Source organism: Chroicocephalus ridibundus, unplaced genomic scaffold (assembly GCF_963924245.1).
Source record: "Chroicocephalus ridibundus unplaced genomic scaffold, bChrRid1.1 SCAFFOLD_498, whole genome shotgun sequence".
Classification (NCBI taxonomy): Eukaryota; Metazoa; Chordata; class Aves; order Charadriiformes; family Laridae; genus Chroicocephalus; species Chroicocephalus ridibundus.
This window is the reverse complement of record NW_026961665.1, coordinates 1-27,416: the sequence shown is the minus strand read 5'-3', so window position 1 is coordinate 27,416 and position 27,416 is coordinate 1. Positions and strand designations below refer to the sequence as shown.

The 27,416-nt window shown below is 65.9% G+C and overlaps 2 protein-coding genes across 2 annotated transcripts in view; one reads left to right on the top strand and one right to left on the bottom strand.

The window, feature by feature from the left end:
* The window catches only part of LOC134509547 (lysine-specific demethylase 5C-like), a 32,073-nt gene extending 16,996 nt beyond the window's left edge, over positions 1-15,077 (top strand). Inside the window, 11 exon segments of the mRNA XM_063322089.1 lie at positions 292-388; positions 501-859; positions 2,296-2,434; positions 2,559-2,738; positions 4,032-4,166; positions 4,288-4,812; positions 5,584-5,641; positions 10,294-10,457; positions 10,459-10,494; positions 13,722-13,908; positions 15,001-15,077. Coding sequence (XP_063178159.1) covers positions 292-388; positions 501-859; positions 2,296-2,434; positions 2,559-2,738; positions 4,032-4,166; positions 4,288-4,812; positions 5,584-5,641; positions 10,294-10,457; positions 10,459-10,494; positions 13,722-13,908; positions 15,001-15,077 — 1,957 coding nt within the window.
* A 1,839-nt stretch (positions 15,078-16,916) lies between these two features.
* LOC134509549 (voltage-dependent L-type calcium channel subunit alpha-1F-like) lies at positions 16,917-27,177 on the bottom strand (the record flags this gene model as incomplete). Its single annotated transcript, XM_063322092.1, has 31 exons — positions 16,917-17,212; positions 17,319-17,773; positions 17,995-18,152; positions 18,241-18,366; positions 18,473-18,591; positions 18,684-18,800; positions 18,926-19,056; positions 19,153-19,254; positions 19,357-19,459; positions 19,558-19,654; positions 19,761-19,888; positions 20,207-20,366; positions 20,686-20,777; positions 20,901-20,966; positions 21,066-21,194; positions 21,506-21,589; positions 21,861-21,971; positions 22,069-22,227; positions 22,337-22,538; positions 22,647-22,793; positions 23,084-23,136; positions 23,266-23,373; positions 23,994-24,081; positions 24,675-24,781; positions 24,913-24,972; positions 25,230-25,371; positions 26,003-26,135; positions 26,228-26,279; positions 26,485-26,539; positions 26,696-26,777; positions 27,057-27,177. Coding segments are annotated over 31 exons (3,948 nt in total), but the record flags the coding sequence as incomplete, so codon positions are not given.
* Between the last annotated feature and the right edge of the window lie 239 nt (positions 27,178-27,416).

Genomic DNA, 27,416 nt, shown 5'->3' with positions numbered 1-27,416 from the left:
GTCCCCCGTGGACCCCGTCTTGTCCCCGTCCTGTCCCCCCTGGACCCCGGCCACCCTCGTGTCCCCATCTTGTCCCCGTCCTGTCCCCCCTGGACCCCGGCCACCCTCGTGTCCCCATCTTGTCCCCGTCCTGTCCCCCACGGACACCAACCACCCCCGTGTACCCGGCCCGACCCTCCCCCGTCCCCCACGGACCCCGGCCACCCCCGTGTCCCCTACCCTGTCCCCACGGTCACCTGGGGAGTGACGTCCCCGTCCCCCCCCCCCCCACCTTCCTCCGTGCCCCCGCAGGGTGCCAGCGCCCTCGCTGACGGTGGAGGAGCTCCGCGCCTTCCTGGAGCAGATGAACCAGCTGCCCTGCGTCATGCACCAGATCGGGGAGGTCCAGGTGAGCCGCCGGGGGGGCCGGGGGGACACACACAGCGTCACCGATGTCCCCTGGGGCCGGGGGGGGGGACACGACACACAGCGTCACCCATGCTGTCCCCCTCCCTCCCCAGGCTTTACTGGAGCGCGTGGAGGCCTTCCAAGCGGAGGCCCGGGCAGCGCTGGAGTCTCCCCCCCCGGGGCCGGGGGCGCTGCGGGGGTTACTGGAACGAGGGACCCGGCTGGGTGTGGAGGTACCGGAGGGCCGGCAATTGGAAAGGCAATTAGCCCAGGCGGCTTGGTTAGAAGAGGTGACGGCCACCTTGCGATCCCCTCGCGCCCGCGTCCCCCTCCCTGTCATGAGGGGGCTCATCCAGGCCGGCCGGACGGTGGCCCCCAGCCCGGCCGTGGAGGTGGCCATGGCCGAACTGCAGGAGCTGCTGACCATCGCCCAGCGCTGGGAGGAGAAAGCTCAGATGTGCCTGGAGGCCAGGTCAGGATGCGGCCCCCCCGGGGTGTGGGGGGGGGGACACACAAAGGGGCTGGGGGGGGCAGGGGGGTATAAAAGGGGTCAGGGCTCAACTGGGGCTGGGATAAAGGGTGTGGGGGGCTTCACCCCGCATCTCTGGGGGGGGGATAAAGGGTGTGGGGGGGGGATAAAGGGTGTGGGGGGGGGATAAAGGGTGTGGGGGCTTCACCCCACATCTCTGGGGGGGGGATAAAGGGTGTGGGGGCTTTGCCCCACATCTCTGGGGGGGGATAAAGGGTGTGGGGGCTTTGCCCCACATCTCTGGGGGGGGATAAAGGGTGTGGGGGCTTCGCCCCACATCTCCTGAGGGGGGATAAAGGGGCTGGGGGGCTGGAGGCCAGGTCAGGATGCAGCCCCCCGGGGTGTGGGGGGGGGACACACAAAGGGGCTGGGGGGGCAAATCCCGCAGCCCCCCCAGGGGGGTATAAAAGGGGTCAGGGCTCAACTGGGGTTGGGATAAAGGGTGTGGGGGGCTTCGCCCCACATCTCCTGAGGGGGGATAAAGGGGCTGGGGGGCTGGAGGCCAGGTCAGGATGCAGCCCCCCGGGGTGTGGGGGGGGGACACACAAAGGGGCTGGGGGGGCAAATCCCGCAGCCCCCCCAGGGGGGTATAAAAGGGGTCAGGGCTCAACTGGGGTTGGGATAAAGGGTGTGGGGGGCTTCGCCCCACATCTCTGGGGGGGGGGATAAAGGGTGTGGGGTCTTCGCCCCACATCTCTGGGGGGGGGATAAAGGGTGTGGGGTCTTCGCCCCACATCTCTGGGGGGGGGATAAAGGGTGTGGGGTCTTCGCCCCACATCTCTGGGGGGGGGATAAAGGGTGTGGGGGCTTCGCCCCACATCTCTGGGGGGGGATAAAGGGACTGGGGGGCTTCGCCCCACATCTCTAGGGGGGGATAAAGGGTGTGGGGGCTTCGCCCCACATCTCTAGGGGGGGATAAAGGGTCTGGGGGCTTCGCCCCACATCTCTGAGGGGGGGATAAAGGGGCTGGGGGGCTGGAGGCCAGGTCAGGATGTGGCCCCCCGGCGTGGGGGGGACGACACACACAAAGGGGCTGGGGGGCAAATCCCACAGCCCCCCCAGAGGGGTATAAAAGGGGTCAGGGCTCAACTGGGGCTGCGATAAAGGGCGTGGGGGGGCTTCACCCCACATCTCTAGGGCTGGGGGGCTGCCCCCCACATCCCCGGGGAGGGAGAGAAAAGGTTTGGGCTTCGGCTTCTTCCCTTCCCAAGGGAAAGCTGGGCCGGAGCCGGACCCTCGGAGGGGCCAGGCCTGGGGTTGGGGCTGGGGGACGCATCTTGGGTCTCCGGGATCTTGGTGGTGGTCTCTGGGATCTTGGGAGGGGGTGGGGGGGTGGTTCCGGCAGCCGGCCGCTTGGCTTCTCACCCCCTCCCCCGCAGGCAGAAGCACCCCCCGGCCACCTTGGCCGCCATCATCAAAGAAGCCGAAAACATCCCGGCTTTGCTGCCCAACATCCAGGCGCTGAAAGAAGCCTTGGCCAAAGCCCGCGCCTGGATCGCCGACGTCGAGGAGATCCAGGTGAGCTCCGGGGATGTCCCGTCCCCCCCCCCCGCAACTTTTCACCCTGGGAGGGGGGGGATGATGACACACAGACTCTTCAATCTTCCCCCCCCCACAACTTTTCCGCCATCGTTCCCCGCAGAACGGCGACCACTACCCCTGCCTGGACGATCTGGAGGGGCTGGTGGCGGTGGGTCGGGATTTACCCGTGCGGCTGGAAGAGCTGCGGCAGTTGGAGGTACAGGTCGGCACCGCTCATTCCTGGCGGGATAAAGCGTCCCGTACCTTCCTGAAGAAAAATTCCTGCTATACTTTGTTGGAGGTGGGTGAGAAAGGGGAGAGGGGGAAGGGGGCGGGGGGACACGGTGGGGACGGGACGGATAAAGGGGGCTTCACCCCATATCTCGGAGGTGGGGGATAAGGGGACTAGGGGCTGCCCCACTGCAATTCTAGGGGAGGGTAAAGGGGCTGGGGGCTTCACCCCCTATCTCTAGGGGGGGATGAAGGGACTAGGGGCTGCCCCCCCCATGTCTCTAGGGGGAGATAAAGGGCCTGGGGGCTGCCCCCCATATCTCTAGGGGGAGATAAAGGGCCTGGGGGCTGCCCCCCATATCTCTAGGGGGAGATAAAGGGCCTGGGGGCTGCCCCCCATATCTCTAGGGGCGGATAAGGGGCCTGGGGGCTGCTCCTGACGTCTCTCGGGGGGTATAAAGGGGCTGGGGGCTGCCCCCCGTGTCTCTAGGGGCAGATAAAGGGGCTGGGGGGCTTCACCCCATATCTCTAGGGGGAAATAAAGGGGCGGGGGGGCTTCACCCCATATCTCTGGGGGTAAATAAAGGGACTAGTGGCTGCCCCCCACATCTCTAGGGGGGGATAAAGGGGCTGGGGGCTGCTCCCCACATCTCTAGGGGGGGATGAAGGGACTGGGGGCTGCCCCCCGTGTCTCTAGGGGGGGATAAAGGGACTGGGGGCTGCCCCCCATATTTCTAGGGGGAATAAAGGGACTGGGGGGCTTCACCCCATATATCTCTAGGGGGGTATAAAGGGACTGGGGGCTGCCCCCCATATCTCTAGGGGGGTATAAAGGGACTGGGGGCTGCCCCCCACATGTCTAGGGGGGGATAAAGGGCCTGGGGGCTGCCCCCATATCTCTAGGGGGGGATAAAGGGGCTGGGGGGCTTCACCCCATATCTCTAGGGGGAAATAAAGGGGTGGGGGGGCTTCACCCCATATCTCTGGGGGTAAATAAAGGGACTAGTGGCTGCCCCCCCATATCTCTAGGGGGGGATGAAGGGACTAGTGGCTGCCCCCCCATATCTCTAGGGGGGGATAAAGGGGCTGGGGGCTGCCCCCCATATCTCTAGGGAGGTATAAAGGGACTGGGGGGCTTCACCCCATATATCTGTGGGGAGATAAGTGGGCTGGGGGCTGCCCCCCATATCTTTAGGGGCAGATAAAGGGACTGGGGGGCTTCACCCCATATCTCTAGGGAGAAATAAAGGGGCTGGGGGGTTTTACCCCATACCTCTAGGGGGGGATAAAGGGTCGGGGGGGCTGCCCCCCATGCCTCTGTGGGGGAGATAAAGGGGCTGGGGGGCTGCCCCCCGTGTCTCAGGTGCTGTGTCCCTGCGCCGATGCCGGCTCCGACAGCAGCAAGAGGCTGAAATGGCGCCAGGAGCCGGGTCTTTACAAACTGGACGCCGAGAGCTTGGGCCTTTCGGCGCAGGATCTCCGCGACCCCGGCGCTGTGGTGAGCCAGGTTTTGAATTGTGTGGGGCGCTGTGGGGCGCCCCGCGTCCCGCCCCCCGCCTCCCACCCCATGCCTTGTATCCCTCTTTTTTTTTCACCCACCGCTTTTCCCTTTTTCCAAGATCGTGGCGTTTAAAGAAGGGGAACAAAAAGAAAAAGAGGGGATGCTCCGGCTCCGGCACGTCAACTCTCAAAAAGCCGCTCCACCCCTCCCGGGTCCCGGACCACCTTCTTGCGTCTGCGGGCAACCGGCGAGCTCCGGCATGCTCCAGTGTCAGCTCTGCCGAGACTGGTTTCACGGTTCTTGCGTAGCTTGGCCCCGTTTGGGTTCTCAAAAACCTTCGCCGGCTTGGTGGGAGTGGGACGCCAAATTCCTCTGCCCTCTTTGCCAACGGTCGCGTCGTCCCCGCTTGGAAACCATCTTGGCCTTGTTGGTGGCCCTGCAGAAGTTGCCCGTCAGGTTGCCGGAGGGCGAAGCTTTGCAGTGTTTGACCGAACGAGCCATCACTTGGCAGGATCGGGCCCGGCAGCTCCTGGCTTCTCCCGACGTAGCCGGACCTTTGGAGAGGTTGGCGGCTCTACGGCATCGCCTGCACGGGGATGGGGCCGGCGCTTTGCGGGAGGCCAGCCGCAACGAGCAGACCAAGGTCTGGGGACGGGGACTGGGCGGAGGGGGAGCTGGTTGTGGGGCTGGAGGGAAGGTAGTGGGGTTGGGGGGTGGGTTGTGGGGCTGGAAGAGGTGTGGGGCGGGTTTTGGGGTGGGTTGTGGGGCGGGTTTTGGGGTGGGTTGTGGGGCGGGTTTTGGGGCTGGAAGAGGCGTGGGGCGGGTTTTGGGGCTGGAAGAGGCGTGGGGGCGGGTTTTGGGGCTGGAAGAGGCGTGGGGCGGGTTTTGGGGCTGGAAGAGGCGTGGGGCGGGTTTTGGGGCTGGAAGAGGCGTGGGGCGGGTTTTGGGGCTGGAAGAGGCGTGGGGCGGGTTTTGGGTTGGGTTGTGGGGCCAGTTGTGGGGCTGGAAGAGGTGTGGGGCAGATTGTGGGGGGTGGGTATTGGGCCTGGAAGAGGCGTGGGGCTGGTTGTGGGGCTGGAAGAGGCGTGGGGCGGGTTGTGGGGTGGGTTGTGGGGCTGGAAGAGGCGTGGGGCGGGTTGTGGGGTGGGTTGTGGGGCTGGAAGAGGCGTGGGGCCGGTTGTGGGGTGGGTTGTGGGGCAGGGGGCAGGCGGTGGGGCTGGAGAAAGGTGTGGGGCTGGTTGTCGGCTGGATGTTGGGGGGTTGTGGGGCTGGGGGAAGTGTGGGGCTGAGTTTTCAGCTGGATGTTGGGGGGATGTGGGGCTGGGGGAGGTGTGGGGCAGCGCTATGGGGTGGCTCTTGGGGCTGGGGGGGGCTCGGCCTCCCCATAACGCCGTGTCCCCCGTCCCCCCCCCAGGTGGCGGTGGAGAACGGCGACGCCCCCAGCCCGGAGAAGAACGGCCCTCTGCCCTCCGGTGAGTGGGATCCACTGGGATCTACTGGGGACGCTGGGATCCACCGGCTCCTGTGGGGGGGCCCCTTATGGATGCCCTGGGGGCACCGGGGGCGCTGGGATCCACCGGATCCTGCAGGAGCCCCTTATGGATCCGATGGGGGGCGCTGGGATCCCCCGGATCCCCTCTTGGCCCTTACGGATCCCCCAGGGGCGCCGGGATCCCCCGGATCCCGCAGGGGCCCCTTATGGATCCCCCGGGGGCGCCGGGATCCCCCGGATCCCGCAGGGGCCCCTTATGGATCCCCCGGGGGCGCCGGGATCCCCCGGATCCCGCAGGGGCCCCTTACGGATCCCCTGGGGGCACTGGGACCCCCCGGATCCCACGTGGGCCCTGTGGATCCCCTGGGGGCCCCAGCGGGGGCTGTGGGACTCCAGGGATCCCGGGTGATTGGGGAAGGGAGGGGGATCCAGTGGGTCCCTCGCGAGTAGAGGGGGTGCCGTGGGTCTCTCTGGATCCATGGGGTTCGCAGGGGATCCCACGTGAGCCCAGGGGACGCTGTGGGACTCGCGGGATCCCCTGGAGCCCAGTGGATCACACAGCGTCCCCTGGGCTCCCGTGGGATCCACTGGGCTCCCGTGGGATCCCAGTGTCCCCTGGGCTCCCGTGGGATCCACTGGGCTTGTGTAGGATCCCCGGAGTCCTACAGTGCCCCCCTGCACTCATGTGGGGGGACACTGGGATCCCACGGGAGCCCAGGGGATGCTGTGGGACTCACGGGATCCCCTGGGAGACCAGTGGATCCCACGTGAGCACAGGGATCCCACGTGAACCCAGTGGATCCCACATGAACGCAGGGGACACTGTGGGACTCTGGGGATCCCATGTGAGCGCAGGGGACCCTGGGATCCCACAGGAGCCCAGTGGATCCCACACGAGCGCAGGGGACGCTGTGGGACTCCGGGGATCCTACACGAGCCCAGTGGATCCCACATGAGCCCAGGGGACACTGGGATCCCACACGAGCCCAGCAGATCCCATGTGAGCCCAGGGGACGCTGTGGGACTTGCAGGATCCCCCGCGAGCCCAGTGGATCCCCCGCGAGCCCAGGGGACACTGTGGGACTTGTGGGATCCCCTGGGAGCCCAGTGGATCCCATGTGAGCCCAGGGGACGCCGTGGGACTTGTGGGATCCCCTGGGAGCCCAGTGGATCCCGCGTGAACCCAGTGGATCCCACATGAGCGCAGGGGACGCCGTGGGAGCCCAGTGGATCCCACATGAGCGCAGGGGACACCGTAGGACTCCAGGGATCCCGTGGGAGTCCAGTGGATCCCACAGGAGCCCAGGGGACACTGGGATCCCCCGGGAGCCCAGTGGATCCCCTGTGAGCGCAGGGGACACTGTGGGACTCGTGGGATCCGGTGTGAGCCCAGTGGATCCCACGGGAGCACAGGGGACACTGGGATCCGGTGTGAGCCCAGTGGATCCCACGGGAGCACAGGGGACGCCGTGGGACTCCAGGGATCCCATGGGAGCCCAGTGGATCCCCTGTGAGCACAGGGGACACTGGGATCCCACGTGAGCCCAGTGGATCCCATGTGAGCGCAGGGGACACTGTGGGACTCGTGGGATCCGGTGTGAGCCCAGTGGATCCCACGGGAGCACAGGGGACACTGGGATCCCGTCGTGGGAGCCCTGTGGATCCACGGGAGCGCAGGGGACACTGTGGGACTCGTGGATCCGGTGTGAGCCCAGTGGATCCCACGGGAGCGCAGGGGACACTGGGACTCGTGGGATCCGGTGTGAGCCCAGTGGATCCCATGGGAGCGCAGGGGACACTGGGATCCCCCGGGAGCCCAGGGGACGCTGCGGGACTCCGGGGATCCCGTGTGACGCTGGGGGGGGCCCAGTGGATCCCCCACCAGCCTCACGGATCCCCCGGGCTGCTGGGCCCCAGCGGATCCCATACGAGCCCAGGGGACACCCCCCCGGTGACACAGTGTCCCCACAGTGCCCCTCTGGGGACGTGGTGTCCCCTTGGTGTCCCCTTGGGGACGTGGCGTCTCCCGCGGTGTCCTGGGGGTGACCTGGTGTCCCCATGGCACCGTGGCGTCCCCCTGGTGATGCGGTGTCCCCTCGGTGTCCTCCTCGTGACGTGGCGTCCCCCTGGTGACACGATGTCCCCATTGGTGACGTGATGTCCCCCGTGGTGACGTGATGTCCCCATTGGTGCCACGGTGTCCTCCTCATGACGCGATGTCCCCATTGGTGCCACGGTGTCCTCCTCATGACGCAATGTCCCCAATGGTGCCACGGTGTCCTGTTGGTGACATGATGTCCCCCGTGGTGACATGATGTCCCCGTTGGTGCCACAGTGTCCCCCGTGGTGCCACAGTGTCCTTCTCATGACATGATGTCCCCAGTGGTGCCACGGTGTCCTGTTGGTGCCGTAATGTCCCCCACGGTGCCATGGTGTCCTGTTGGTGACATGATGTCGGCTGTGGTGTCCCCCATGGTGCCACGGTGTCCCCCTCGTGACGCGATGTCCCTCGTGGTGCCACGGTGTCCTGTTGGTGCCACGATGTCCCCCGTGGTGCTGCAGTGTCCCTTATGGTGCCATGATGTCCTGCTGGTGCCATGGTGTCCTCCTCGTGCCGCGATGTCCCCCATGGTGTCCCCCTCATGACGTGATGTTCCCCATGGTGCCACGATGTCCCCCATGGTGTCCTGTTGGTGACGCAATGTCCCCCGTGATGCCACGGTGTCCCCTATGGTGCCATGATGTCCTGTTGTAGTGCCATGGTGTCCTCCTCGTGCCACGGTGTCCTGTTGGTGATGTGATGTCCCCCATGGTGCCACGATGTCCCGTCACTGCCGCGGTGTCCACTTCATGACGTGGTGTCCCTCGTGGTGCCACGGTGTCCCCATGGTGCCACAGTGTCCTGCTCATGACACAGTGTCCCCCCGTTGGTGCCACAGTGTCACCCTCGTGATGTGATGTCCTCCATGGTGCCACGGTGTCCTGTTGGTGCCGCGTTGTCCCCCTCGTGCCGTGATGTCCCCGTTGGTGACGCGATGTCCCTCATGGTGCCGCGGTGTCCTGTTGGTGACATGATTTTGGCCATGGTGTCCCCCATGGTGCCACAGTGTCCCCCTTGTGACGTGATGTCCCCCATGGTGCCGCGGTGTCCCCCATGGTGCCACAGTGTCGTCCTCGTGCTGCGATGTCCCCGTTGGCGACGTGATGTCCCCCATGGTGCTGCAGTGTCCCGTTGGCGCCGGGGCGTCCCCCTCATGACGTGATGTCCCCGTTGGTGCCATGGTGTCCTCCTCGTGCCGCAATGTCCCCATTGGCGATGTGGTGTCCCCCATGGTGCCATGGTGTCCTGTTGGTGATGCGATGTCCCCCATGGTGCCGTGGTGCCCCCGTTGGTGCCACAGTGTCCTCCTCGTGACGTGATGTCCCCCATGGTGCCGCGGTGTCCCCTATGGTGACATGATGTCCTGCTGGTGCCACGGTGTCCTCCTCGTGCCACGGTGTCCTGTTGGTGACGCGATGTCCCCTGTGGTGCCGTGGTGTCCTGTTGGTGCCACAGTGTCCCCCTCATGACGTGATGTCCCCCATGGTGCCACAGTGTCCCCCTCGTGACGTGATGTCCCCCCGTTGGTGCCGTGGTGTCCTGTTGGTGCCGCAGTGTGCCCTTCATGGTGCGACGTCCCCCATGGTGCCACAGTGTCCTCCTCGTGCTGTGATGTCCCCGATGGCGACGCGATGTCCCCCGTGGTTCTGCGGTGTCCTGTTGGTGCCGCGATGTCCCCCGTGGTTCCGCGGTGTCCCTGTTGGTGCCACAGTGTCCTCCTCATGACATGATGTCCCCCATGGTGCCGTGGCGTCCTGTTGGTGCCGTGGTGTCCCCCTCATGCCGTGATGTCCCCGTTGGTGCCGCGATGTCCCCCCTGGTGCCGCGGTATCCTGTTGGTGACGTGATGTCGGCCATGGTGTCCCCCATGGTGCCACAGTGTCCCCCTTGTGACGTGATGTCCCCCATGGTGCCATGGTGTCCTATTGGTGCCACGGTGTCCTCCTCGTGCTGCGATGTCCCCGTTGACGACGTGATGTCCCCCATGGTGCCGCAGTGTCCTGTCGGCGCCACGGTGTCCCCCTCATGACGTATGTCCCTGTTGGTGCCACGGTGTCCTGTTGGTGATGCAATGTCCCCCATGGTGCCGTGGTGTCCCCGTTGGTGCCACAGTGTCCTCCTCATGACATGATGTCCCCCATGGTATCTGTTGGTGACGCAATGTCCCCCGTGGTGCCGCGGTGTCCCCTATGGTGCCATGATGTCCTGTTGTGGTGCCATGGTGTCCTCCTCATGCCACAATGTCCCCATTGGCGATGTGGTGTCCCCCATGGTGCCATGGTGTCCTGTTGGTGACGCGATGTCCCCCATGGTGCCGTGGTGTCCCCGTTGGTGCCACAGTGTCCTCCTCATGACATGGTGTCCCCCGTGGTGCCGCGGTGCCCCCATGGTGCCGCGGTGTCCTCCTCGTGCCACGGTGTCCTCCTCGTGCCGCGGTGTCCTCCTCGTGCCGCGGTGTCCCCCGTGGTTCCGCGGTGTCCTGTTGGTGACGCGGTGTCCCCTTGGTGACGCCCTGTCCCCCCCCCCGGCAGAGCTGGAGGCGTTGAGCGCGGCGCTGCCGCGGCTGCAGGGGCCGGTGCTGGAGCTGGCGGAAGGCGCCCGACGCCCGTTGGAGGAGCTGATGATGGAGGGCGACCTCCTGGAGGTGACGCTGGACGAGGCCCAGAGCATCTGGAGGCTGCTGCAGGCCGCCCGCCCCCCCGCCGCTGCCCCTCTTCCGCCTCCTCCTCGAGGTAACCCCCAACCCCCCCAAAATTAACCCCCTTCCCCCCAAAAAAAAACCCAACAAAACCTCCCCCGGGGCACTTAAAGCAGCCCCAGGAACCTCAAAAACTTGCCCGAAGCGTCTCCGGGTCCTCCAAAACCTCCCCAAATCAACTCCGCGACCCCCAAAACTCATGGAGAACCTTTGGGATCACCACCCCCCCGGCCCGAAACACCTCTGGGAACCCCCAAATTTCCCCCGAGCGTCTCCGGGACCCCCCCCCCCAAAAACTTCTCCAAATCGCCTCCGTGACCCCCAAAACTTCTCCAAATCACCACCAGGTCCCCCAAAACTCTTCCAAATCACCTCCAGGACCCCCAAAACGCCTCTAAAACATCTCCACGTCCCCAAAATTTCCCCAAATCACCTCCAGGACCCCCAAAACTCTTCCAAATCACCTCCAGGACCCCCAAAACTCTTCCAAATCACCTCCAGGACCCCCAAAACTCTTCCAAATCACCTCCAGGACGCCCAAAATGCCTCTAAAACATCTCCAGGACCCCCAGAATTTCCCCAAAGGACCTCCACAACCCCCAAAACTTCTCCAAATCATCTCCAGGACCCCCAAAACTCCTCTAAAACATCTCCAGGACCCCCAGAATTTCCACAAATGATCTCCAGGACCCCCAGAATTTCCACAAATGATCTCCAGGACCCCCCAAATTTCTCCAAATCACCTCCAGGACCCCCAAAATGCCTCTAAAACATCTCCAGGTCCCCCAAAATTTCCCCGAAGAACTTCCAGGACCCCCAAAACTTCTCCAAATCACCTCCAGGACCCCCCAAATTTCTCCAAATCACCTCCACGACCCCCAAAATGCCTCTAAAACATCTCCAGGTCCCCCAAAATTTCCCCGAAGAGCTTCCAGGACCCCCAAAACTTCTCCAAATCACCTCCACGACCCCCAAAATGCCTCTAAAACATCTCCAGGACCCCCAAAACTTCTCCAAATCACCTCCAGGACCCCCCAAATTTCTCCAAATCACCTCCACGACCCCCAAAACGCCTCTAAAACATCTCCGCGTCCCCCAAAATTTCCCCAAAGAACTTCTAGGACCCCCCAAATTTCTCCAAAACCTCTCCAGGAGCCCCCAAAACTTCCCCAAAGCCCCCTGGGGATGCCAGAACTCCCCCAGAGTGTCTCTTCTGGACCCCAAAACTGCCCCAAACCACCCTGGGGATCCCAGAACCCCTCCTCCCTCCCCCCCCCAAAATTCCCCAGACCACCCCCAGCACCCTGAAACTGCCCCATAGTGTCCCCGAGACCCCAAAACCAGCCCCTGGGGACCCCAAAATCCCCCCCGGGGACCCCAAAACCATCCCTACGTTATCCCCTTGCCATATCCCACCCCCGTCTCGAGGTCGGGTCCGCAAAATCCCCCCCTGGGGACCCCAAAACCCCCCCGGGGACCCCAAAACCATCCCTACGTTCGTCCCCTTGCCCTCTTCCACCTCCCTCTCGAGGTCGGGTCCCCAAAATCCCCCCCTGGGGACCCCGAAACCCCCCCCAGGGACCCCAAAACCAGCCCAGTGCTGCTCCCCTTGCCCTCTTCCGCCTCCTCCTCGAGGTCGGGTCCCCAAAATCCCCCCCTGGGGACCCCAAAACCCCCCCGGGGACCCCAAAACCATCCCTAAGTTTGTCCCCTTGCCATATCCCACCCCCCTGTTGAGGTCGGGTCCCCAAAATCCCCCTCTGGGGACCCCAAAATCCCCCCCGGGGACCCCAAAACCATCCCTACATTCGGCCCCTTGCCATATCCCACCCCCATCTCGAGGTCGGGTCCGCAAAATCCCCCCCTGGGGACCCCAAAACCCCCCCGGGGACCCCAAAACCATCCCTACGTTCATCCCCTTGCCATATCCCACCCCCCTGTTGAGGTCGGGTCCCCAAAATCCCCCCTGGGGACCCCAAAATCCCACCCCGGGGACCCCAAAACCAGCCCAGCGCTGCTCCCCTTGCCCTCTTCCGCCTCCCCCTCGAGGTCGGGTCCCGAAATCCCCCCCTGGGGACCCCAAAACCCCCCCGGGGACCCCAAAACCATCCCTACGTTTGTCCCCTTGCCCTCTTCCACCTCCCTCTCGAGGTCGGGTCCCCAAAATCCCCCCTGGGGACCCCGAAACCCCCCCCAGGGACCCCAAAACCAGCCCAGTGCTGCTCCCCTTGCCCTCTTCCGCCTCCTCCTCAAGGTCGGGTCCCCAAAATCCCCCCTGGGGACCCCGAAACCCCCCCCAGGGACCCCAAAAAACCAGCCCAGTGCTGCTCCCCTTGCCCTCTTCCGCCTCCCCCTCGAGGTCGGGTCCCCAAAATCCCCCCCTGGGGACCCCAAAACCCCCCCGGGGACCCCGAAACCATCCCTACGTTCATCCCCTTGCCATATCCCACCCCCCTGTTGAGGTCGGGTCCCCAAAATCCCCCCTGGGGACCCCAAAACCAGCCCAGCGCTGCTCCCCTTGCCCTCTTCCGTCTCCTCCTCAAGGTCGGGTCCCCAAAATCACCCCCGGGGACCCCAAAATCCCCCTGGGGACCCCGAAACCATCCCTACATTCGTCCCCTTGCCATATCCCACCCCCCTGTCGAGGTCGGGTCCCCAAAATCCCCCCCTGGGGACCCCAAAAACCCCCCCGGGGACCCCAAAACCATCCCTACGTTCGTCCCCTTGCCCTCTTCCACCTCCCTCTCGAGGTCTGGGTCCCCAAAATCACCCCTTGGGACCCTGAAACCCCCCTCAGGGACCCCAAAACCAGCCCAGTGCTGCTCCCCTTGCCCTCTTCCGCCTCCCCCTCGAGGTCGGGTCCCCAAAATCCCCCCCTGGGGACCCCAAAACCCCCCCGGGGACCCCAAAACCATCCCTACGTTCATCCCCTTGCCATATCCCACCCCTGTCTCGAGGTCGGGTCTGCAAAATCCCCCCTGGGGACCCCAAAATCCCCCCCCCGGGGACCCCGAGACATCACTGGGGGATCCCAAAACACCCCTCCAGGGCCCCCCCAAACCACCCCTCCGCTGTTGCCCTTTCCCTCTTCCCCCCTCCCCCTCAAGATGGGGGTCCCCAAAATCGCCTCAAACCTCCCCCGGGGGACCCCAAACTCCCCCTTCCCTTTCCCCCCCACCCCCCCAATTCTGGGGGGGGTGGGGGTGTCACTGATGGGGTGTATGTTTCACTCTCCCCCCCGCCCCCCCCCGGAATTCCCAGCTGGAGCAGGCGGAGCGGCGGGGGGCTCGCGCCCGCGGCCGGGACCCCGAAAAACGTCGGAAACGCCGGGCGGAGCGGGGCGACCTCCCCCCCCTGGCCAAGGAGGAGCTGGAGCCAAAGAGGAGTCGGGGGCCCGAGGGGGGGACACCCCGGGACAGCCCCCCCCCGCCCGGCCCCCACACCCGGGGTGAGTTGGGGGGAGGGAGGGGGGGGATATAGGGGGCCCATCTCCCTGGGGGGTTGTGGGGCGGGGGTCCTGGGGCTTTAATGGGGGGCGGGGGGGCAGGCCTGAGGAGGAGTATGGGGGGGCTGTGGGGGTAAGGGGTGGGGGGGGTCCTAGGAGGAACATAGCGGGGGTGAGGGGGGGTCCTAGGAGGAACATAGCGGGGGTTATGGGGTGAGGGGGGGTCCCAGAGGAACATGGGGGGAGGTTATGGGGTGAGGGGGGTCCCAGAGGAGCACGGGGGGGGTCCCAGGAAGAGTATGGGGGGGGGTTATGGGGTATGGGGGGGGTCCCAGGAGGAGCATGGGGGGGTTATGGGGTAAGGGGGGGGGGGGTCCTAGGAGGAACATAGCGGGGGTTATGGGGTGAGGGGGGGTCCCAGAGGAGCACGGGGGGGGTTATGGGGTAAGGGGGGGGGGGTCCTAGGAGGAACATGGGGGGGGGGTTATGGGGTGAGGGGGGGTCCCAGGAGGAGTATGGGGGGGGGGTTATGGGGTATGGGGGGGGTCCCAGGAGGAGCATGGGGGGGTTATGGGGTGAGGGGGGGGTCCCAGAGGAACATGGTGGGGGGGGGTTATGGGGTGAGGGAGGGGGGGTCCCAGAGGAACATGGGGGGGGGGGTTATGGGGTAAGGGGGGTCCCAGGAGGAGTATGGGGGGGGGGGGTTATGGGGTGAGGGACAGGGGGTCCCGGAGGAACGGGGGGTGTTATGGGGTGAGGGGGGTCCAGAGGAACATGGGGGGGGGTTATGGGGTGAGGGGGGTCCCAGAGGAGCACGGGGGGGGTCCCAGGAAGAGTATGGGGGGGGGGGTATGGGGTGAGGGGGGGGGGGGGGTCCCAGAGGAGCACGGGGGGGGGTTATGGGGTGGGGGGGGTGTCCCAGGTGGAGCATAGGGGGATGTGGGGGCATTATGGGAGGGGGGGGGGGCTGTCCCAGGAAGACCACGGGGGGGGGCCATGGGGTTTGTGTGGAGGGCTATGGGGGGGGGTGTGTGTGTGTGACCCCCCCAACACCTTTTCACACCCCCCCCCCCCCCAACCTTTTCACCCCCCCAGGACTCGTGACGCGGAGCCCCCAGCTCGGATGGACGCTCTTGCCGGTGCCAGGGAGGGACGTGGGCGGGGGGGGGTGAGGGGGGGGGACGGGGACGGGACTGGGGTCGGGCCCCCCTTCACCCCCCCCAAACCGCCCCCCCCAAAACCCCCCAGACTGGGGAAGGGTGGGGGCGGGGGGGGGGTGGGGGGGGGCTCCCCCCTTCCTTCCCCCCCCCCCCCGCGATGTAATTATTTGAGTTGATTTCTTTTGTATCGTTAAGCCCCCCGGGAAGGGGGGAGAGGGGGGTATGGGGGGGGGGGCACACACACAGAGATTGGGGGTGGGGGAGGGAGAGAGGGGCCGGGAGGGGGGGGCTTGTGTGTGTGTGTCCCCCCCTCCAAAACCCGGGGTGGAGGGTTCCCCAACCAGCACAGCAGGGCCTGCCCCCCCCTTCCCCCCCCCCCCCCCCCCGTCGCATCACGTTTTTTATAGGATTTGGGGGGGGGGGGGATTTCAGGGGGGTGGGGGCGGATTTGGGGCCCCCCCTCCCCGCCCCCCCTCCCCCCGCCGACACTAACAGTCTCGGGCTCTTTGTAGCGGGGGGGGGGGGGGGGGGGGGGCTTATTTTATTGTATTATGATTTTTTTTTTATTATTATTAAACTTTGGAGGCTAAAAGGAAGTGGGGGGGTTATGGGGGGGCGCTCGCCCCCATGCGCTGCGTTGGGGGGGGAGGCGGGCACAGCACGCTGAGGCGCTTCCCCATTGGCTGCGTTCTCCGCCAATGGGCGGGCGGGGAGGGGCCGAGGTCCCGGGCACGCGGCGGCGCCCGCCAGTTACCCGGATGTGGCGGCGATGGCTGGTTCCTCCGCCGAGATTAGCCTGGTGCGATTCCCCACACCCCCGCACTTTGGAGGTAAAAAAAAAATAATCTATTGTGATTTAAAAAAAAAAAAAAATCCACCTTTTGTGAGGTGAAATTTCCCTTTTCTGAGGTGAAATCCTCCTCGACGAGGTGAAAAAAATCCTCTTCCCTGAGGTAAAAATGCACATCTGTGAGGGAAAATTTGCCTTTCTTGAGGTAAAAAAGCCCTTTGCGGAAGTAAAGCCTTCCTCCCTGAGGTAAAACCCTCCTCTGCCAGGTAAAAATTACCTTTCCTGAGGTAAAAACATTCTCTATGAGGCAAAATATACCTTCGCTGAGGTAAAAATGCACATCTGTGAGGTAAAATTTGCCTTTCTTGAGGTAAAAAAGCCCTTTGCGGAAGTAAAGCCTTCCTCCCTGAGGTAAAACCCTCCTCTGCGAGGTAAAAGTTACCTTTCCTGAGGTAAAAACCCTCTCTATGAGGTAAAATATACCTTTCCTGAGGTCAAAAACCCCACTTTTTTTGAGGTAAAATTCCCCTCCCTAAGGTAAATCTCTTTTGAGGCGAAACCCTCCTCTGTGAGGTAAAAATGTGTCTGTCTTGAAGGTAAAACCCCCATTCCCTGAGGTATTTCCTAAGGTAAACCCATCCTCCTTGAGGTAAAACTTTTTTTTTTTGAAGTTTTTCCCTTTTTCTGAGGCAAACCCTTTTTTCTGAGAAAAAAAACCTTTTTTTGAGGCAACACCTTTTTTTTTAGGAAGAAGATCTCCCATTTTTCGAGGCAACCCCCCCCCCGCCTCCCTTTTTCGGAGGAAAACCCCCCCTTTTTTGAGGTAAACCTTTTTTTGGAGGGCAAAACTCCCCCCCCCCTTTTTTTTTTTTTTTTGAGGCAAAAGCCTTTCTTTTTTTGAGGCAACCTCTCCCTTTTGTGAGGCAAATCCCCCCCCTTTTCTGAAGCACGCAACCCCCCTCCCTCATTCTTCGGGAAAAACGCAAACGCACCTTTTCATATTTCGATGGAAAAAAAAAGCCCTTTTTTTTAATTTTTTTTTTTATTTTTCCCCTGTGAGGCCGCCCCTGCTTGGCGGCGCCCCCCCGCTCCCCCCTTACACCCCGCCCACACAGGCCATCTCGTCCGCCAGCTCCTCCTCGGCCGGCGGCCGCAGCGGTTCCTCGTCGCTGTAGACGGCGGCGGAGGCCGGGGCCGGGGCCGGGGGCGGGTGGTGCCGGCGGCGGGTCAGCAGGTCGGCGGCCGCGCTCTCCATCTCGTCCATCGTCATGTCGCACGCGTCGGCGATCTCCCGCTTGGCCACCGCCACGAACTTGGGGTCGCGGGCGAACAGCCCCAGCCCCTCCGAGATCAGCACCTGGGGACAAGGAGGGAAGGGGGGGGGACACGCGGTGCTGTCACCGGGGGCGCGGCGGGAGGTGGCGGCAGCGTGTGCGTGTGTCCCCGCTTCCCCGTTCACTCACGGCTTCCACCAGGCTGTCGGCCGAGCCGCGGGCCAGCGCCTCCCCGGGGGCGCAGGGCCGCAGGCGGAGGGGGCCGGGGGCGCCGCGGTCCCCCAGGAACCAGCGGGAGAGCGGGGGGAGGCTCCCGCCGCCCCCCCCCGCCGCCGGCGGAGGGCCCCCTTCCACCAGGATGAGGGGCGCGTAGAGGACGTGGCTGCGGGGCGGGGGGGCGGTGGCCCAAGCCTGCGTGGAGCCCCCCAGGCGCCAGGTGTCGGAGCTGCTGTAGCCCTGCGGGGAGCGCTGGGTGTCACTGCGAGTGCGTGTGGAGGGTGAGACGCGTGTCCCCACCCGCTGTCCCCGCCGTGGCGGTACCTGGGGCCGGGCGGGGCCCGAGGGGGTGTAGGTGCCCGGGATGGGCTCGTCCTCGCAGCTGCCCTGGCGCCGCAGGCACTGGATGGTGAAGGAGGGCTTCCGGCCTGCGGCGGGACACGCCCCCTCCCCGTAAGCCACGCCCCTCAAGCCCCGCCCCTCCCCACAAACCCCGCCCACAACCATGTGCTCGCCCTGTGAGCCCCGCCCCTTTCCCCACAAGCCCCGCCCCCTCCACAAACGCAATCTCCCTATAGGCCCCGCCCCTCCCCTAAGCCCCACCCCCTCCTTGCAAGCCCCGCCCCCTCCCCGCAGGCCCCGCCCCTACCGGCGGGGGTCGGGGGCAGGAGCCGGCGCCTCTTGAGCTGCTGCCCTTCCAGGGCGCCGTTGTGGAGGGCGAAGTGGCGGGGGGGCAGGGGCAGCGACCCCCCCCGCGGCCCCTCTCCCGCCCAGCGTGGGGGCTGGGGGGCAGGCAGGGTCCCCAGCCTGGGGGGGGGAAATGACAAGAAGCCATTAAGGGACCCCAATGACACGGACCTCACCACCCCCCCCAGGGGACAGGGCGTGGCGGTACCTGTCCCCACTCCAGCGGCGGCGGGGGGCTGGGCCCTCCAGCTCCTCTTCGTGGCTGCCGTCCCCTGGCTCCTCCCCGTCCTCGGGGGCGGGTGGCTCCTCCTGTCCCCCTTCCTCCGAGCGCCGCCTGCACACAGGGCCGTGGGGACCCTCACATTCCCCCCCACATGCCGTTCCCCGTCCCCCCTTCCCCCCCCCGCCCCCCCCCCCCCCGCCGTGTCCCTCCCCTGTACCTGCTGCCCAGGCGGTGGGTGACGACGTGGGGAGGGGGCGTGGGGTCCTCCCCCTCGGTGGCGACGGGGCTGGTGGGCGGCGGGGGGCTGGGGGCGGAGCCATAGAGGGTCTCGGGGGGCTGCGAACAAAGGGGTGTGGCTGAGTGGGCGTGGTCTGATGCAGGGTGTGGCCGGTGGGCGTGTCCCGAGGTGGGTGGGGGTCGGGCCTTACCGCATAGGTGAGATGTTCCTCCTCCTGGGGGGGGTCGGGGCCCTCCTCACCCTCCAGGTCGCAGCTCAGCGCCCGCCGCATCTCCGGGCCCAGCGCCTGCAGCGTCTGCAGCCCAGCCTGGGCAGGGGAGACACAGGGACAAGTTGGGGGACAGTGACGAGGCGGGGGGGGGGTGTCACAACAGTGACACACACACACACACCCCCCCACACACACACCCCCTTCTTCCCTCCCCCACCCACCTGGAGCGCACACTCGTTGCTGGGACCAGCGTTGGGGCCCAGCATCCCCCGCTCCTTCCGCCGCCGGAACTTGCGGAAATAATCCTGGATGAGGAAGGTGGCATAGAACTTGCCCACGGTGACCTCTTCCTCTGGTGGTGGTGGGGGTGGGGGGGTGACAGCGTCAGGGGAGGGGACAGGGTGATGTCCCCACGGGGGCCAGGAAGGGACAGGGGACAGCGGCTCACCCTCGGGCGGGGGGATGACCTCGTCCAGCAGCTTGGGCTTCGTCCTCTTCCAGATCTTCTTGATCACGGCGCGAAGCTCCTTGTTGGCCACATCCAAGTTCCCTGGTTGGGGACAGCAGGGCATTGGGGGGGGGGGATGCTGTCCCCACCTTGTCACCCCCCCCCCCCGCCCCAAGGGGGTGTCACCCACCCCAAAGTCCCAACCTTCTGTCTTGATCTTGAGGGAGGTGCGGACCAGGGCGAAGAGGGTGGCGTTGAAGGTGACGGTCCCGTCTGAGTTGAGTGGCATGTTCATGGCCACGAGGCGCTGGGAGGGGGGGAGAGAGACACACATTGGGGGGGGGACGGGACATGACACGTGGATCTGGGTGTCCCCATGTCCCCCCCATGAGGCCCCCGGCTGACCTTACAGGCCACGCGGTGGGGACAGAGCTTCCCGAAGCCCAGCGGGGGCTGGATGCGCCGCAGCAGCGTCACCACGTCCAGGTGCTTGATGCGGCCCCTGCAGCGGGTGGGTGGAGGTGACACCTGGGGGTGTGTGTCGTCGTCGTTGCCTGTGTGTCCCCCCCCCCCAGTTCCCCCGCCCCAGCTGGGTGACGGTGACAGACCTGGCGGCGGGGTCATACTCGGACCAGACGCGCTTGAACTCGTCCAGGTGGTGGGGGCCCAGGATGGACCAGTCGCGCGTCAGGTAGTCGAAGTTGTCCATGATGACGGCCACAAAGAGGTTGATGATCTGGGGAAAGGGGGGGGAGCCCCCCCCCCAGGGGTGTTGCTATGGGGCAGGGCTGTTGCCGTGGGGCAGGGGCTCTTGCTGCAGGGTAGGGCTCTTGCTGTGGGGCAGAGCCTGTTGCTGTAGGGCAGGGCTGTTGCTATGGGGCACGATTCCTGCTACAGGGCAGGGCTGTTGCTGCGAGTCAGGCCTTTTGTGAAAGGGCGGACTCTTGCTGTGGGGCAGGGGCTGTTGCTGTGGGGCAAGGCCCGAGTGGTGTTTTGGGGGCCCACCAGGGAGGTGGCCCATGGTGCTGTGGGGCAGCACGGCCGTGGGGCTCACCAGGAAGGCGCAGAGCATGAAGAAGCTGATGAAGTAGACGATGGCAAAGTTGCTGCCGCAGGTGAACTCCTCGCCCGGCTCCGCGTCCGACTCCGGGTCGCAGCGTTTCCCCGGCAGGCTGGCCAGCATGATCTCCTGCCAGGCCTCCCCCGTGGCGCACCTGCGCCCCACACATCCCCCTATAGCACCCCGCCACGCCCTATAGGGACCCTCTGGACCCTATAGGGCCCCTCTGCGTTCTCCCACCCCCCACCCCCGCCCCCCAACCCCTGGTGTGGTGGTCTCGGGCCGGGCCTCCCCTGAGAGGTGCCCTGCAGGGACTGGCAGAGCTCAGAAGGGCCCTATAGGAACCCCACGGGGCAGGGGGGGGTGCTACGGACACCACAGGGACGCTGCAGGGAGGACCCTATAGGGATTCTATAGGCCCCCCTCAATCCCATAGGGCCCCCCCCGCCCCCAGGCCCCATAGGCGGCCCCACCTGAAAAGCAGCAGCACGGCCTGGGGGAAGGTCTGGAAGTTGTTGTTGCGGTTGATCTGGGTCCCGTCCTGCAGCGCCACCTTCCCAAAGGTCTGGGGGAGGAGGAGGGGGACAGGTGACACGGGGAGTGGGGGGGGGACAACTGGTGACGTGGGGAGGGGACAGACACACACACACCCCCCTCTCGCAGGCGCCCCCCCCCCCCCCCGTCTCACCTGCATGCCGATGACGGCATAGATGAAGAAGATCATGGCGATGAGGAGGGCGACGTAGGGCAGGGCCTACGGGAGATGGAGAAGGGGGATGGCAAGTGTGTCCCCCCACACTGTGTCACCTCCCCCCTTGTGTGTGTGTGCGTCCCCCGCCCCCCCCAGCCCCACCTGGAAGGACTTGACGAAGGTCCAGAGCAGGGTGCGGATGCCCTCGCCCTTAGAGAGCAGCTTCACCAGCCGCATCACGCGGAAGAGGCGGAAAAAGGTGATGGAGATGCGGGAACTGTCCTCCGAGCTCTGCGGGGGGGGGGACACACACAGGGTGAGGGGGACCCCAAAACTCCTGTCCCCCCCCCAACCCCAGGACACCCCCGTACCTCACCAACGTGCCCCCCGTTCTGTCACACGTAGGCATGAGCAACCACCGATGGACAACGGAGACGGACAGATGGACGTGAGGAACACAGACGCAGTGACCATGGAGGTGACACACATGGACATGGGGGACACATGACACACCCCCACACCCCCCCCCAAAAAACCCACCCCTCCCCAGATCTTGGGGAGCCCCGCCCCGAAACAAGGGAGGTTGGGGGGGGGTGACTCACGTTGACCTCGGTGACAGCGATGTCCACCACGCTGCCCACCACGATGAGCGCGTCAAAGGTGTTCCAGGCGTCGCAGAAGTAGTGCTGCGGGGAGGATGGGGGGGGATGGTGAGGGCCCCCCCCCCCCCCCCCCCGCGCCACACCCCCCTCACTTGTGCGACAGCCCCCCCCGCCCCAAGCGAGAAGCTCCTTCCTCCTGCAACCCCCCCCCCTTGTGTAAGAACCCCCTTCCTCGTGTGACACCCCCTCTCCCTGCGAGAACCCCTTCCCTTGTGCGACATTCCCCCCGGTGTGAGAACCACCCCCCCCCACCTCCTCCTTGTGCGACACCCGCCCCCCCCCGGCAGGAGCCTACCCGCGGTTTGAAGGCGATGATCTTGAGCACCATCTCCACCGTGAAGAGCCCCGTGAACACCATGTTGAGCAGGTCCATCACGTAGTTGAAGGGCTTGGACTGCTCGTAGTGCTTTGGGGGGGGGGCGACACGACAACAACGGGGGGCGGGGGTCCTTACCTGCCCCCCTCGGTGTCCCCAAGTGTCCCCACGTCCCCCCAAGCCCCACCTGCACGGCCAGGGCGATGGTGTTGAGGAGGATGAGGACGAACATGATGTACTCGAAGGCGGTGGAGTTGACCATGGCCCAGACGCGGTACTGGGTGCGGTTCTTGGGGATGTAACGCCGCAGCGGCTGCGCCTTCAGCGCGTACTCCACGCACTGCCGCTGCGGGGACACGGAGGGCGGGGGGGGGCCATGGCACCGGGGACACCACACCCGGGGGGCGGGGGGGTGTGTGACAAGGTGACAACCCCAACCCCCTCCCTGACGTCACCTGGTTCTTGTCCAGCTCGCAGTTGCGGTACTCGCTCTCCCCCTGCGCCCGGAAGGTGATGATGACGAAGCCGACGAAGATGTTCATCATGAAGAAGGCGATGACGATGATGTAGACGATGAAGAAGATGGAGATCTCCACCCGGTAGTTGTAGATGGGGCCCTGATCCTCGGCGTTGGCGTCGATGGCCTTGTACAGCAGCCTGGGGGTGGAGGGGGGGGGGGACACGCGGGGGTTGGGGAGGGGTCAGCGGGGTGTCCCCAGGGTGCGGTGGCACTGTCGTCCCCCCCCCGCCCCCGCGGGGACTCACGCGGGCCAGCCCTCGAAGGTGGAGACGGTGAAGAGCGCCATCATCCCCGCCAGCACGTTGTCGAAGTTGAAGTCGCTGTTGTGCCACAGGCGCTCGCGCACCGAGGGGTGGGACACGTCCCCGTCCTTGTACACCAGGAAGGTGCCCCTGCGCCGGGGAGGGGACACACACACACACACGGGTTGGGGACGGAGGGGAAAGCACAGCTGGGGACACCGGCACAGCCCCCGTCACCTGCACTCACACTCGGCCCACGCTCGCTCTGGCGGCACGGCGCTTGCGCTCACGCTCAGGCCCCGCTCACACTCACCCTCAGACGTGCTCTCCCCCATCTGCCATCGGCTCCCTCACCCCAGCCCTCACTCACACTCACACTCGGGGGGGGGAATGTCGGGGCCGGGGGGGGGGGGGAGTTGGGGGCGGGGGCAGGTACCCACTTGCACTCCCCCGGCGTGTGCTTGGCCTCGTCGGTGCAGCTGTAGAACTTGCCCTGGGGAACAGGGTGGGTCAGGGGGGGCCCGGCTCCTTGGGGCGGCGGGAGGGGGGGGGATATTGGGGCCCCCCCCCCCTCCAATCCGGGGTTGGGGGGGGTGTGTGTGTCAGGGCCCCCCCCCCCAACCTTGAAGAGCTGGACCCCGATGCAAGCGAACATGAACTGCAGCAGCGTGGTGACGATCATGATGTTGCCGATGGTGCGGATGGCCACGAAGACGCACTGCACCACGTGCTGCGGGGACAGGGACGGGGACATGGGGATGCCGCGCCGTGGGCTGGGGACATGGGGACGGGGACATGGGGACTCTGCACTGTGGGCTGGGGACACGGGGATGGGGACACCGCACCGTGGGCTGGGGACACGGGGACATGGGAACACCGCACCGTGGGCTGGGGACACGGGGACATGGGGACGCCACACCGTGGGCTGGGGACACGGGGACACGGGGACACGGGGACGCCGCACCGTGGGCTGGGGACACGGGGACGCCGCACCACAGGCTGCGGACACAAGGACAGGGACACAGGGACACTGCACTGCGAGCTGGGGACATGAGGACATGGGGACACTGCACCACGGGCTGGGGACACCAAGGACACCCTTGCCAGCAGAGACACCAGTGCTCCCAGTCCCATCACCCCAGCGACACCAGTAACACCCCGCACCACGTGCCCGGGCACCCCAGTGCCGCCAGTGCTCCCAGTGCCATCCGTATGGTCTGCAGCACGCCATAGGGCACTGCTGGGTGTCCCTCCCAGTGCTCCCAGTGCCACCAGTACAGCCTGCAGCACGCCACAGGGTGCTGCTGGGTGCCCCTCCCCCAGTGCTCCCAGCGCCTCCCAGCACAGCACCTTGAGGCCCTTGGCGCGGTTGATGGCTCGCAGCGGCCGCAGGACGCGCAGCACCCGCAGGATCTTCACCACCGAGATGGCGCTGGAGCTGCCGCGGGACACCAGTGCTCCCAGTAACGCTCCCAGTGGCCCCAGTGGCACTCCCAGTACCTCCCAGCGTCCCAGTAGCACTGCCAGTGGTCTTCCTGGAACCCACCCAGTGCCCCCCCCAGCAGCGTTCCCAGTGCCCCCAGAGGCTATCCCAGTGCTCCCAGTGCCTCCCAGTGCCCCCAGAGGATATCCTAGTGTTTCCCAGTGCCCCCAGAGGCTATCCCAGTGCTCCCAGTGCCTCCCAGTGTCCCCAGAGGATATCCTAGTGTTTCCCAGTGCCCCCAGAGGCTATCCCAGTGCTCCCAGTGTCCCCAGAGAATATCCCAGTGCTCCCAGTGTCCCCAGAGGCTATCCTAGTGTTTCCCAGTGCCCCCAGAGGCTATCCCAGTGCTCCCAGTGTCCCCAGAGAATATCCCAGTGCTCCCAGTGTCCCCAGAGGCTATCCTAGTGTTTCCCAGTGCCCCCAGAGGCTATGCCAGTGTCTCCCACTGGCACTCCCAGTGCCTCCCAGTGGTGGTACTAGCACCTCCCAGTGCCTCCCAGCTCCCCCACTGACACTCCCAGTGCTTCCCAGTGCCCCCAGTAACTCACTGGATGCCGAAGGAGATGAGGGAGACGCCGACCACCAGCAGGTCGAGGAGGTTGAACCAGTTGCGGCAGAAGGAGCCTTTGTGCAGGAAGGCGCCGAACGCCGTCATCTGGGGGGGCGGAGGGGGGCAGAGGGGGGTGAACCCCAACACTGGAGATCCCCCCCCCCTTCCCAGGGACCCCCCCAATCCTGCCCCCCCCGCCCCAAAACCCCTGTGGCCCCCCCCCCGCCGCCACGTACCTTGAGCAGGATCTCCACGGTGAAGATGGAGGTGAAGGCGTAGTCGAAGTAGCCCAGGATCTGGGGGGGGGGGGGCGGGGGGGGAAACGGGTGACCCCGACACCCCCCAAGTCCCCCCCCCGGCCCCCCCAAACCCCTGGGGTCCCCCCCAAACCCCCAGTTCCCTTCCCCCCCCCCCCAGGATCCCCCCAAACTGCCCCAAATCCCCCCCTTTCTACCCCTCACCGAGCGTCCCATGCCGCTACACGTCCGTGTCCCCCCCCGCCGCCCCACCGCCCCCTCCCTCCCAGTTTGTCCCAGTTCGCCCAGTCTCCCACATGGTTGCGGGGCGAGTGGGCGCGGACGGGGTCCTCGGCGGCCAGCGAGACGCTGCTGAGGATGATGAAGACGAGGATGAGGTTGGTGAAGATGTGGTGGTGGATGAGGGCGTGGCACCGCACCCCGCAGCCTGCGCCAGTGCTCCCAGTTACTCCCAGTCACTCCCAGTTAGTTACTCCCCTCTCCCTCCCAGTTCACTCCCCCAGCGCTCCCAGGTCCCCCTGCAGCTGGTTCCCCCGTTCCAGTTAGTCCCAGTTCTCTCCAGTTTCCCCTCGAGCGCCCCCAGTCCTCGCCGTGTGCTGTCCTCCCAGTCCCCTCGCCCCTCCAGTCCCAGTACTCCCAGTATCCCCAGTTTGTTTTCCCAGTCCTAGACCCGCCACGGCCCTCATTTCCCAGTCCCCCCAGTCTGTGTCCCCAGTCCCAGACCCCTCCACGTCCCTTGTGTCCCCAGTGCTCCCAGTCTCCCCAGTGTCCCCAGTCCCAGTCCTCCCAGTCCCTCCAGTCTCCCCAGTCCTGGTCCTCCCAGTCCCCCCCAGTGTCCCCAGTCCTCCCAGTCCCCCCAGCCCCAGCCCTCCAACTGCTCCTACTGTCCCCAGTCCCAGACCCCTCCGTGGCCCTTGTGTCCCCAGTCCTCCCAGTCCCCCCACTGTCCCCGTCCCCAGTCCTCCCAGGCCCCCCAGCGTCCCTAGCCCCCCGCCTCTCAGTGCTCCCAGTCCCCCCAGTGTCCCCATCCCCAGTCCTCCCAGTCCCCCCAGTGCCCCCAGTCTCTCACGGGTTGGTGCTGCCCAGCAGGAAGAAGGCGCTGCCCTCGGGGATCGGCACCACCTTGGGTTTGGGGGGCTCCTCCAGGGCCTCCAGCCGGGCCCCCCCCAGACTGTCCCGCTCCCCCCCGGCCTCCTCGTCCCCTGCAAGGGACCCAGGCGTCCGGCTGCTGTCACACCCCCCCGCCCCCCCGCCATGGACCGCCCCCCCCCCACCATGGGGGGGTGACACTCACCTTCCTCGCTCCCCTCCTCCTCTTCCTCCTCCTCCGGCTGCTCCCCTTCAACCTGGGGGGGGGGGGGGGGGGGGGGGGGGAGTGTGAGAGGGCCGTGCACGCTTTGGTGGGGGTTGGGGGACGGATGTGCGAGGGCTGGGGGGGGACACGAGGGCCATGCACTCTCTGGGGGGGGCGGGGGGCGTGCAAGGGTTATGCACACTTAGCGGGGGACATGCAAGGGCTGGGGTGGGGGGGCACACCCTGCTCACACTCACTTTCACGCTCACGTCCTGGCTCCCCGTGCCGGCTTCCACCTCCCCGGCCTTCTCCCTGTTTAGTTTTTTTTGGGGGGGGGGGGGAGGTGTGGTCAGCCAGGGCACCCAGGCGTCCATGTGGCCCCCCCCCCCCCCCCCAGAGCACCCAGGCATCCGGGTGGCCCCGTGTCGTCCGTCCCCCCCCAACCCCAAAAAGGCACCCAGCGCTCACTTTTTCTCAGCCCCCGAGTTGATGTTGTCACCGTCGGCCAAGTTGTCGACGGCGATGGCCAAGAAGACGTTGAGGAGGATGTCTTGGGGTGGGGGGGGGGGCAGGGGGAGGAAAGGCTTAACCAGTGCTCCCAGTGTCCTCCCAGTAGCCCCCCCAGTGTCCTCCCGGTATTCCCCCCAGTGTCCTCCTGGTACCCCCCATGTTGCTGGGTTCACTCCTGCTCCTGTCCCCCCCCAACACTCCACTTCTCATTCCCGCTGTCCCACACACCACCCCCCCAGTTACGCCCCCCCCCCCCCGCCACCCCGTGCCCCCCTCCCCGTTCCCAGTCCCTCCCAGTGCTCCCAGTCTGCCCACGCACAGTTCCCGCAGATGAAGAGGATGACGAAGTAGACGCAGACGAGCATCCCGGGGAAGACGGGGCCACCGTAGGCCATGATCCCGTCGTACATCACCGCGTTCCAGTCCTCCCCCGTCAGGATCTGGAGGGATTTGGGGGGGGGGGGGGCACAGCCCCAAACACGGGGGTCACCCCAAAAACCTCACTGTGTCCCCCTCCCCGCCCAGTACACCCCTCCCAGTGCTCCCAGTACACCGCCGCCTCCCGGCCCTCCTCCTCGGGGTGCAGCGTTGCCCTGGAGCGACTACAGGATGGGGAGGGGGATGTGCGGGGGGGGGGGGCCTCATGGGTTTTGGGGTCCCCCAGGAGTTTTGGGGTGTC